The sequence below is a fragment of the Aspergillus ruber genome (assembly GCF_000600275.1).
Source record: "Aspergillus ruber CBS 135680 unplaced genomic scaffold scaffold00033, whole genome shotgun sequence".
Taxonomy (NCBI): domain Eukaryota; kingdom Fungi; phylum Ascomycota; class Eurotiomycetes; order Eurotiales; family Aspergillaceae; genus Aspergillus; species Aspergillus ruber.
This window is the reverse complement of record NW_024467329.1, coordinates 104842-117463: the sequence shown is the minus strand read 5'-3', so window position 1 is coordinate 117463 and position 12622 is coordinate 104842. Positions and strand designations below refer to the sequence as shown.

The following is a 12622-nucleotide window of genomic DNA, read 5'->3' as shown; positions in this document are numbered from 1 at the left end:
TTTTTTTTTTTTTTTTTTTTTTTTTTTTTTTTTTTTTTTTTTTAATTTTATGCTTTACGTACAAGACATACATGAGGTGTTACTCTACGTGTCAGACTTCATATGAAAACCTTGTTAACCTAGGTACTTGTAATTGTGGCATGTAATTAATCAGCTCGTCTGGATTCTGCACGGAGCAGCCATGACAGGTTGATGTATCGATCGGTCCGATAAACTCGCGAAGCAACCGTTGAAATGACGGATCATATCGATCCTGCGATCCATGTGAGTCTGGAGTACATATGATCCTCTGTACAAGTAAATAGTTACTATAGAGTAGTGCCGTGAGTACAAGTACAAGTACCTGTGCATTCTCACGTTTTTACACAGGCACGCTCTTACGTATGGTACGTACTAGTCTGCAGCGGACCGAAATGGACAGCGACAGATGCAACTAAATCGATGCAGACGCAGGTCACCACATGGGGAAAGAGGCAATCTTCCGATCGCAACAAGTACCTGTAAAGTACCGTGATTACGTCATATGCAGGTTGAGTGTGGCGTCCAATGGAAGCAGAAGATCTGTGTGACTGCTGCAGCTCAAAGTTTGCAGTACGTACAGTACGTACAGAGTACTGTACTCTGTACACACGTGTGTACAGATATAAAGCACACACAATCGCCACAATGGATCTTAATTGGTAATAGTCATCGTTGAATGTTTGTTTCTCTTCAGTTCGAGGAGTGACAATGATGTCAACTAAACAATGGCGGCTATGCCCGAGATCTCAAGCAAGGGATGTTCCATGGAACGAGGTACCTGTACTGTACTCTGTATGAGTATCTCATTATTATACAGTGCATTGCACAGCTAAACTCAGGAAACTCACAACTTCTAGAAATTGAGCACGGGAAGGGAAAAAAAGTAAAAATGCTCAAAAAAGAAAAGAAAAAAAAACAAACTGAGAATCTGAATTTTTTGACTTCCCATGGCCTCAGATCTCCGATCCATGCTACTGTACTTTCTTTTTACTAGTTAGTCTTTAGCGTCCATCGGCTGCCGCTGGTTTGTTTCGGCAAGTTGCTACGATTGATGGGGGGTGTTCAGGTCGTCGTTCGGAAAGGAATGCCAGCTGTCCTATTGATCATTATTTATTCCATTATTCTCAAGACTAGTCACGTTGGCTCTTCAGCTGAGTCGAAGCGAGTATATTTATTGGATTTTGACATTCCTGTATTATATTAGTGAGATCTGAATCTGTTTCTGGTATTCAGCATTATGGATGGAATGTTAATAATTGCCCCTGTTCGTACTTGAACGAGTAATGCTCTGTATATCTTTTTATTTAATCTTTTTATTTGATTCTTTAAATTTTTTATTCCCGTACCAGATTGCGATCTATGGATCTTACTAGTGTATTGTCTGTGGATAAATGCCAAATGTATATCCGATAAATTAATATCAAGAGAGCACATAGAAAGTGTAATAATACGGTAATACATACCCCTGGCCCACCGATACTTTTTCTGATCCCAACCCCCACCAGTGGCTGTCGAAGATCCGCAGTTCGCAGCCCGTAAAGTCACTGTAATTCGCCGTAACTTTAACAACTTGACGATCGGGACACCCCGTACAGCACTAGTACAGAGAGACGAAAGAGTAGTGACTTGTCTCGTGCGGGTATCGTAGATGGTTTTATTATTTTAGTTTCTCTGCGCTTCCGTTTCTTATTTTCTTCTTTTCTTGTCTCATCTGGCATTCCGACATCTCCCTCTTTCTCTCTCCTATTATAATATTCTTCTCTATCCATCAGATACATCCCTTCCCACGCGACGCAATCCATCCCTTGCACCTTGCATTACTTGCACTGCCTCTCCTTTGCGCCTTACAGTTCTTCTTTTCTTCTCTCTCTATCTCTTCTCTCACTCTTCTGGCTTGACTGGATGCTCTTCCCCCAGTCCGTTCGCCCCATTCAGATCTGATCTGTCCGCCGCCCTCTTGCGGGTGTGTGCTGTACTTTTATTGCATTTCACCTTTCTTTTTTTTCCCTGTTCTTTCTTAATCCTGTGACCTCGCTATTTCCATTCACACGCGATCGTTCACCACCGCTCGAGTCATTCTACTTCACCACTTTCATCTCTTCTACAGAGTATACCATACCATACGGAAATCTCTCGGTCATCTCGTTAAGCGAGCCGGCCTCCCATCTCCGCAATTGCCACTACTCGGGCAATTTCAACTGCTGTGATACTTCTTCCCGCGTGTTGACTGAAGAAAAACACCCTTATTACTCCATATAATCCAAGCGAACGAGACCAAAAAAAAAAAGGAGAACTTACTCGAACCGGTCTGACCAACTTCGCTTCCGAACCTTATCGTTCCCCTTCGATCATCTCGGGGATTACGTGTTTTGGTCGCCGTTGACTCAAAAGTGGATGAGATTGGATACCCGAATTCTAGAAGACGACATTCTTTGGTTCTCAACCGACCGTCATGGGGTCTTTGGATGCTGGGCCGAGGCATAGGTTGGTTTTACTCTTTTCTTTTTTCTTTTTTTGTTCCTTTTCTCCCGACCCACTTGTGTCCATGGTGTCACCGTCTTTTGTGTGTTTTTCTGGGTCATGCTCCCTTCATATCCGAGTTAAATGCGGCGTGGCAACCGGTGTGGAATTTGGATGATTAGCTAACGATTGACCTTCGCCCGTTCCAGGGACCACCTGCCAGCTATTGGTTTCCTCGGTAAAGACGCAAAACATCCTGTCATCGCAGGAAGTATTTCTTCTCCTGCTCCTCTCATCAGTCCACCCATCATGTACTCGTCACAACCACCGTCCTATTCCTACACCACTCCGACCGCTAGCAACGGTTCGCTTCCGTCAGGCTACATCTCCCCACCGGAGTCGCGTCGCGCGTTGGAGGAAGAGAAGGAAAGACAGATCCAGCCGCAACGGCAGTCGCTTCCCTCGATCCATGAGGCATTAGGGAATGACAATCCGCTCTCGTATGGCGGCCCGCCCACATCCGCACCCGCCCAACAAGTTCATACCTCACAGGCGCCGCCGCACTCGACATCGCCAGGATTCACGCGGTCGGGGACAGAGGCGCCGACAGGGCCACCAGGGCCATCAGGGCCACCAAACCCATTCTCCTTTTCGCACCAGCATCACCAACAATTACAGGCAGAGGCGTCACGGTCGAGCCTGACATCCATCAACACTCAAGATTCCAGAACTGCATCCCTCCATTCGTTTAATTCGGGCAGGTCTCCAACACAGAGTGCAAAGACTGGCATTACCGCCCATTCAACATACGAATACAGTGCACCGCCATCTGCGGGGGGTATTGCATCGCCCAACGGGTATGCACCTCCGTATTCGCAGTCTTTTTCGTTCCAATCACAACCGACCGCTCCAGCCTATCCTTCTCATTACGACGCTCGTTACAGCGCATGGAAACAGGGTGCACCGGAGCCTGTGCGGGTGGAGGAAATCAAGAATGGGTATACTCGTTCGCCACTTCCAGCCCATGGTGACTCGATGAAGCGACACTTGGAGGTTTACGACGTGGAGGCTTCCCTCAACGAGGTGTGTAGCTTTCTCAATCAATTCGGTGGAATGGAAGAGCTAACAGAAACAGATCACCGAGATGAGCACCCGGACTTTGGATTTTTCGAGACACTACGCTACGAGGGCCCATCAAACACAGCGCTCGGGACCGGTGATGGGATCGCTTCCGTCATTGCACGAAGTTGAAGAAATGATTAATGTCCAACGTCAAAACCAAGAAGCGTTGCTGCGGATACGTAACGCGGTCCTTACCCAAGAACACGCCATGGCCGAACAAATGGCCCAACGGAAGGCCTACAAAACCAGTGGGGTGGACGAAGAGATGGCAATGTACCAGGAAGAATTCAAGGGCAGCGGGGGATTCGCTGGTGCAGAGGCCAAGAAGCGGAGAGGGGTACGATTTCAATCCTTTTTGCCATTCACTTAAACAGTACTAACGATACTAGAAAGCTGCGCCTCCTGGACGTTGCCACAGCTGCAACCGAGCGGAAACTCCGGAATGGCGACGAGGCCCTGACGGTGCCCGAACACTCTGCAATGCCTGCGGACTACACTATGCCAAACTGACTCGCAAGATGGGCGCGAACAAGGCGTCAGCATTGGGATCAAATCTGAAGCCTAAGACCCCACTGGGGTCAGCATCGCCTAACTAGTTCATTCTCTGTTGATTAAATCGGCGTTTGAAAAGGCTGGGATTAGATGGCGTTTTTTCTTTCTTTTTTTTTTTTTTTCTCTTCTTGAATACTTTGCACTGCACCATTACCCATTACCCTTATGAAACGACACGGAGTCACTTTTTGTTCTTTTATTACTATTATTATTATTATTGTCATTGGGCTACGGCAGGAGGTTGTTATGATGCAGCATGTGGATGTGGTCTGGTTTTGCTTCTGCTTCTGTTCTCATGGACTTAGTTTAATACCCTTGCGCGTTGTTGGGAAGGCATCCGATAGAATCGCTTGTCAATTGTGATATACGGTTGGGTTGATTCATCATGTTGCGAACTCTCTAGCTCATACTACATACTGTAAGAATGCGGATACGTGTTCTATACCACGTCCCTGGCGGGTGATTAACTTTCTGAAACGAGCACGACTCAGTGCACACGATGCGCGGTAGACGCAGATGAGATCTACTGTTGTCGATCGCGGCAATGGTCTCTTGCCGTGGTGGATATGCGTTCAAAGTTAGATGTATGTTTGTGCCTGGTTGGGCTGCGGTAGTATTGAATACAAATCCTTGCATGGCAATGCATCGCATCGCGTCGTATACCGTATCTCCAACTGCACAAACACTCTACTGACTAGTGAACAGTGACTAGCAAGGACTGGAACAAACTAAGAACAAGATCTCATCTCATCTGACCTGGCTTGATCTGATCTCGACAAATCTCACATGCCGATTCCACCAACCAACCAATCAATCATTTAAACAGTGTTCCATACGGATTTTAGCTACGGACTTAACAACGCAGCCAGCAGATCTCGGGATTTGAAGTAAAGGTTGATGTTTGGGTTTCAGTTCGTTGGGGTCTCATTTATTGATTGGGTTGGGGTTGGAGTGGAGTGGATTGGAGTATATTAATGTCACTGAGTCATGGTGTGGAATGATTTGTTAGGGTGCACTGTGGTGTGCACGTTTCTATGGAGTATCGAGGATTGGATAGAGGATCGACTATGCATACATCTACACCTACTTTACCCACGGAGTACACTCACCTACAATCTGAATCTTCGTCATCTCTGCAAACTACAGTACACTACACTACACCCAATACTACGTACGTAGTACGAGTATCCACCGACCCGACAACTTGGATCAGGTCGATCGAATCAAATCGAGCGGATGCCGGTGTTGGTACGATCACATCGCATCGTGCTTTGATTTGGAATTGTGTATCATGCCATTCCACACGCGGTTTCTATTATCACGGGGTATTTGTAAGGATAGGATTAGATAGGAAGGGCATGCGCCTGCGCCTCATTAATGCCTAGATACAAGTCGAACGACATGGCCCCGGAGAAGATTCGGGGAATGATCGAAAACAATCGAATACCGAGTTCGAATCTGAATCAGTCTACGGAACGGGGCGGAGGCGTATACGTATGGACTGCCACTCAGGGGAAATCCCGATCATCTTCGTATATCTAGGCGGTGCGATGAGATGAAATACGATGAGATGCGATGACCGAGATCTGGTGATCTTGCCATCCATCCACCGACAGTAGTACACACTTACAAGCACGGAACTCAAAACAACCTAGTCCATATGCATTGATAGTATGACGAGACGAGGATAAGACGAGGCTGAGGACTTGGATCAATGCACCATGTAAGTACATACAAGTACGTACGCACGCATGTGTCTGATCAGCTAGAGACCCACCGGGAATGATTTTCCATGATATGATTTGAATTAAATCTGAATTCCGCATTCCGCCAACGCTAATGACGGGGCAGCGCAGCAGGGTATGACAAATACCCAGTCACACCGAATGATTTTAGCGCGTGTCTGTGCAGAGTCCTGCATTGCACATCTGTACATCTGTACAGAAACTTTTACACGTACTCCAAGGAAGATCTAGTGATTCTAGCTTCCAGCTTCTAGCGTTTCCGCGATCGTAAAATGGATTCACTAGTTGCGGAGTTGCTCTGGTGGAACTAGATTTCTTGAACCGTGGTTGGAGACTGGGGATATGTGCCGATTTGGGATTCGTTACTTGTCTCTTTACTCCGATACGTATGAAGGAACTGAGTTTGTACCATGAACGGAAGATCTGATTGATGGATGGTTGATCTAACCCGAGACATCGGTAATTCATTGGTCAGATGACCCTTCGGTAGTTATTCTTTTTTTTTTTTTTTTCTATTCCGTCCTTATACTGTGTATGGAGTGGTGTAGGGGGCTTGATCCGGAATCTCACGGATATGAAATGATTGCGAATCTTGGTTTACTGGACTCGATTGGCTGGAGCTCTCTTGAATCATGCCATTCCCCTGGTACGGGGTTTGAGCCATGGGTTCAATCAGGTACAGAACTGCTGCCGTATGCGGAAACACCCCATTCTCACTTTTCAGTTCTCCTCGAGTATGTAGGTACTCCGTACATGTCAGATCCGCTGTAGATACCCCCTTGATGCATAGTACCATTCCTACAAGTACAAGTACACACCGACCCATCCCGATAAAGTAAATATATAGACACAGCGTCCGAGACAGCTGGCATACATATCCATGTACGGAGTATGTATGGATATGGGCGGGAGTAAGAACTCCACTTTTTGGATTAGTGAGACGAACGCACATAGATCGAACACGAGGGGTTCAGCTTGTTTCAGTATTTGCATTCTTCTCACCCTGTACAAGATGAATATCACCATATACAAATGTTAATACTGCCCCGTAATTCACTTGTACATCCCGTACCTGCACTCTCACACCTGCACCTACATATACGCATACGGGGCAGTATCATATAGCCGTACACCCGTACAGAGTATCGATCTCTGGTTCGCCGATCTGCCCCCACCCGCGCTAAATACTTACTACCTATTGGCTGGAACTCGTAGCCGCGACATGACCAGTTTCGTTTTCTCTTTCTCCGCCATTCGCGTCTTCGATTCTTTGGATCTCGGCGTACACCGTAACCTATGTACTTCCAAGTTTTCGATGGCTTGCTGAAAAAATGGATGTTGACTTAATATGTACAAGGTAAAGTAAAAGTAACGGCGACCCCGATACTGGGTACATATTCAGCTGAGGCTATGCTACTCCTACAGGCTGCAGTGAAGGGGCTGAAAAATCACCCTCAGAAGGTTGGCGCTAAGGGGTTGGTGTGCGTTAGTAAGATTGAGATTGATCTGAGATCTGTCTGGTATGAATGTGTATCGTATTTTTGTGTATTATTAGTAAGCCGGTAGTTACCAGTTTGTACAAGTTCCGCACGCTGCAGGGAGTAATAGGGCAAAGAGATCAGGAGATCAGGAGATCAGATCTCACGGTTGCAATCTGATCCCGTATGTTAGGGTTGAGTTTATCCCGTACTTGCTGTTGACTGTCCTGCAGAGAATGTATCATGTACAGGAAGAAGATGCTATGTCTGCAAGGAGTGCTTCTCGATGCGGGGTGAAGTATGGGATATGCATAGGGTTAAGGAGTAACTCGAATATACAGAATACGGGGTACAAGTATGGGATTCTCATGGGTAGGGCAGCATACTAGACTAACTATAGCAATACAATCTTGTCATCTCAGTCGTAGCATAGCAAATATGCAGTAATATCGCTCAATCGCGTGATTCGGGCTCAGGGCCACCTTATTCTCATCCATTTCAAACAACTTGCCGTCCTTTCAGGGCGCTTCAAGGGAGAAAAAAGGCCCACTTTGGCGAAAAGCCCATAACCGAGATGCCACCTCCCTCTCCGTTGTCGTCGCCCTCTGGATCATCTGCCTCCGAATCATCCATGTATTTACCTCATCCTCTTCCTCACCTTCATCCTCCTCGTCACTGCTCTCACCATCTTCACTCTCGTAATAATCACAACTGTGGATCTCAACTACTCCAGCAAGTTTTGTAATCCGATTCAAATCCCACCGCATCTCCAACAACCCCCACACCGAAAGCGGAAACTTCTTCGGTCGTGCGTCTCAAAAGTAACCCTATGACCCGACTCTATCTTCTTCTTACCAACAGGATCATACAATTCCACCTGCTTTAATGCTTAGAAGGGAATACAAAATGCTAGTGAGCAGAACAACCCTCTGGCACCTTTCTCTACCATGTTGCCGAGAAGGTTAGACACCTAGTACATCTCACAGAAGCCTGTTCCCTGGTGAATGGCTCTCCCTATACGCGCTTCTTTCCAAACATAAATGCCATGCGTCAAAAGGCGCAAGACGAATCAGCCAATTGAGAATGATCCGGCCTTTTATGGTCTTGAAATAAAGCTGGCCCATATGAACGAGTGAATGCGTGGCCCCTGTATTAGAATGGGTATTATCAGATCAAAAAATAAAAAAAGCACACCCTAAGGGTCCATCTCCGTCATATCACCAATGAAGACTCAAGGGCTAGCTCTAACCGCCGCCCACTCTCCTAGCGCCCAATTGCCGACTCGGCTCTAGAGCCTCCCTCGGAATACCGCCAGAGCTCGAAAAATGCCTGGTGGCCACCTCTTTTAATATAGGCCTAGTACTAAATCCGTGAAATCTGGTCTGCCACAAATCGACAAAGAGGCATAAACGGGAGAAAAATCGGAGGCGAGGAGAAATTCAGGTCATGGTGGCCAATCCAGTTTTTAAAACCTTCGTGCGAGAGGCTGCACAACTCCTGGATGAGGGTATAACTGAGCACAAGGGTACAAATTGAACATATTCCGAACATACAAAATCACTAGTAGATTGCTCCCCGATTTCGGATTCAGTCTTCTAGCAGTATCCAGCGCAGTCGGCTTGGTACAGCCCAGTGCCGCCAGTACAAGACCACTACATCGACCCGCCAGTACCAACCCGGCGCTCTCCTTTATAGAATTTCCGTTAAAATACGATCAGTAGTCGTTTACTCTGACAGTCCATGGGACCCGGGTTGGTCTTCTGAGAGCCTTGTTGGGCAAGTAGGAAATGTGTGGAATATCTGAGAATGGTGCAAATGCCGACAAGGAGATACCTGCTGCTCAGGTATTTTGAATGGGCTAATTTGAAGAAGGCATATGGAGCTAAAAGTCCTTCTTCTTGGGCTTTATTTAAATACTCATTTCGTTCAAAGTCTAAAAGCCTGGAACTGTTTGACCGAACCCGATACTAATTGGCTGCATTTCACACATACGTTATAGTGGTACGAAGGAGAGCCAGCATATCTATTCCAAAGGTTCTGGTACTAGTTATGACCCGACGGTTAGAATCCCCGCCTGATAGAATCTCCGCCTGGTACGCCAGGAACCTTGATGAAGGTTTGCAGAGGTGCCAATTAGCATCTACAATAGCCTGTCAGTCGCCTACATGTGTACTACGCTCGCTCATCTCGAACCCAAAAACCCGTCGATGAAGCGTTTTCATTAAAACCAAGAGAATAGAGGAAACTTAACAGATAGAAATAGATAAAACTCTCAAGAATATCTGCCAGGACGTAAGATCTTTAGTGAGTGCCACTTTTTTGTGGTAAGAAAGGCTTGATTCTATACGCGTATAGAAACATCTAACGGTGGGTCCGGCCTATACGCGTATTTTGATATAGAATCTAGATCCACCAAGACAAGATGAAAATAAAAAACAAAGTCTTTGATATTCAATGTGTGAAAAGCTTTGCTTATATAGCTACACACTCTTATTTGCGGTCTTGTCTTGTCCTAACTTGATAATATCTTTTCGGACAAAACCTTCGCGGCATGAATCACCTCGAGTCTCGTGCTTATAAATTCTGGAACTATGCTCCATCAATACCAGCGGCAGTCATATTCATGCTCGCATTCATCGTACTCACTAGCCCATCAACTTAGTCGAAATAATAGGCTATATCGGCCGCTGCGTGGCGCATAACAATACCACAACCATGGGACCGTATATCATCGCCAACATCTTCATCCTGCTCGGCCCCACGCTCTTCGCTGCTTCGATCTACATAACGCTGGAACGGCTGATCCGGCGGGTCCAAGGAGAGCATCTTTCACTTATAAGAGTGACACGTCTAACAAAGACGTTTGTCTGGGGCGGTATGCTGTCCTTTGTCGTGCAGGGCAATTCCTCGTCGCTCTCTGTACTCGGATACGCCCAGTGGCGAGAAGTGCTCGTGGTTGCCGGCTTGGCCATCTAGCTCATTTCGTTTTCGCTTTTTGGGTGACGGCCATTGTGTTCGCGAGACGGCTCCGGCGCTCACCCACTCCGGAGTCTGCGAAGCCTGGAATTCCCTGGGTGCGATCGTTGCACATGTTGTACGCTGTCAGTGCGCTGATTCTGGTGCGTTCGACATTCCGTATCGTCTAGTATGTCATGGGGAATGATGGGTATCCACTTGTTCATGAATGGACTATGTATATCTTTGATAGTGTGCCGATGGTGGTTGTCATGGTTATTTTCTTCATGTGGTATCCTGATCAAATGAGCCTTGATACCAATCCTGAGGGAGGCAAACCACTTACTCAAAGTTAGTCGTCAGTATGATGCTCGTTGCTGGTTATTTTCTTTCGATTTGGGTCTTTTTTTCTTTATTGCTATATAGACCAGGTGTTGTTGCTCAATTTGGCGCACTCTGGTTTCAAAATGTATATCTTAATCTCTTTCCACTGTCACGGAGTACGGGCATTCACCAACAACGCAAGATATATGTATACTTTGGCCTGCTTGAATATAGGGCAGGAACCCCCTTCGCACAGTAGATAGCGCAGCGCTGGCAGGCCCAGCTTCTTTCTTTTCTTCTCCATGTTAGTAATTCGACAGAGAGTCTACCAATGAATTTATATTGTTCAAGACTGTCACATCCACCTCATTTCAAATGCTGGACAGTGGACTCAGTGGCCTTATTGTCACGGAGCTCAGCCAGGTTATGGAACATCAACTCATGTGTTCTACCTAGGTAGCTATTGACGAGGATAATTGACATGAGGAAGGAAGAAAGGGGGTAACGCCATATTTATAGACAAAGCAACAAAGCAAACAACCACATCTCATGTGATAACCAGCCAACGTGACCAGGCTGTCACACTTATTATTGACCTGGAAAATCCCATATGTACCTCTAGAGCTTTCAACCTAAGGCTATGGGATGCTATCAAAACAAATGAGCATCAAAGGCAATATGGTCACATAATCCCCTAGTTGAAGAGTGGCCAAGGAAGAAAGCTGGTTCATGGTGCCCTGGGGGTAATTGAAACCATTCTAAATAATTTGCAGACCCAAGCCCATTTCGAGCAGCACACTTAAGAGGACTTAGGGCTTCATTTATTCACCCTGAAGAAACCAACTGGAGTTGCTATGTTTCTTCACACTAGTTGAAACACATCGATGCGAAATAAAGGACATCTTGCTTTTTGTCATGTTACTAGGTGGAAATATCATACCTGCAATTGAAAACATTATTATGTATGTACCTATACGAATTTGATTTTCTAGAGTGACCGTGACTTTCCCCTTCCGGATGCCACTGCGCCTATGAGGGTGCTCAGGGGCTTGCTCAGTGAGTATTTTCTGTCACAGGTCGGTACTCAGTGAGCACTCAGGGCATGCCCAGGGCGGTGCCGAGGTCTAATACGGATGGTATACGCTACCACATCTCCTACCACAAGATGGTATACGAAATGGTAGGAAACGAAGGATATATAAGGACACTCATTCATGTACTTAGCTTAGTTCTTCGCATTCAATACAAGTCATTCAGCATTGGTTACCTTCTAGTTTCCGACTCGTCTGCACTTAACCAACAACCCAGTATACATACTCAGTTGGCCTTGTTTCTCTATTCATTACCTTTACCGTTTCTACCTGTTGATTATCTTACAGAGCCTGGAGGGGGCGATATACCCATCGATGCATATGACTTATTGAACCAGACTCGGAGGGGCATTGAGCACACGATCACTTGGGAGACATTTTAGGGTAAGTGTCCTGTCTCGAAATACAACTAACTAGGACCCTAGGTACGATACGAGAGAAGCCAGGTTGTGACACATATGAGTAAATTGCTGGTGTAATAGCTAAGCTAGGACAATCCTTAAATATTCAGCCATTAGAGCAGCTATGCCAGCAATATTTGTGGATGACAATAGCTTTTGATATATATGTGTGTATCAAATGTGTTTGAGACAGCCAATGCCACCTTGACCTAACCATGGATTGTGCTGCAGCATTTTCATCCAAATAGGCGACTGATTAGTTAGGTGTTGGTTTAGTTATCAAGTATCTTCTAACCAATGATTACAGCCTAACAGCCTTTGACTATTACTTCTTTCTAATTCCAATTAACTTTAACTAAGTTATCTCTAAACATATGATTACTTAATTATACGGCAGATATCGTATCCGCCGACCAGGTAAAGAGGCGAATAATATTCGATATTTGTATTCATCATAGAAGAGATGGCGAATA

General features: G+C 45.9%; 2 protein-coding genes across 2 annotated transcripts; both read left to right on the top strand.

The window, feature by feature from the left end:
- Positions 1 to 2790: 2790 nt before the first annotated feature.
- nsdD (GATA-type sexual development transcription factor NsdD) lies at positions 2791 to 4199 on the top strand (the record flags this gene model as incomplete). Its single annotated transcript, XM_040784964.1, has 3 exons — positions 2791 to 3564; positions 3617 to 3940; positions 3993 to 4199. The coding sequence occupies 3 exons, from the start codon at positions 2791 to 2793 to the stop codon at positions 4197 to 4199; spliced, it is 1305 nt and encodes a 434-aa protein (XP_040635277.1).
- A 5730-nt stretch (positions 4200 to 9929) lies between these two features.
- On the top strand, positions 9930 to 10689 carry EURHEDRAFT_518284 (uncharacterized protein; the record flags this gene model as incomplete). The annotated part of the gene is made up of 4 exons (XM_040786657.1): positions 9930 to 9992; positions 10028 to 10297; positions 10429 to 10497; positions 10525 to 10689. 4 exons carry the CDS (start codon positions 9930 to 9932, stop codon positions 10687 to 10689), a joined length of 567 nt encoding a protein of 188 aa, XP_040635276.1.
- Between the last annotated feature and the right edge of the window lie 1933 nt (positions 10690 to 12622).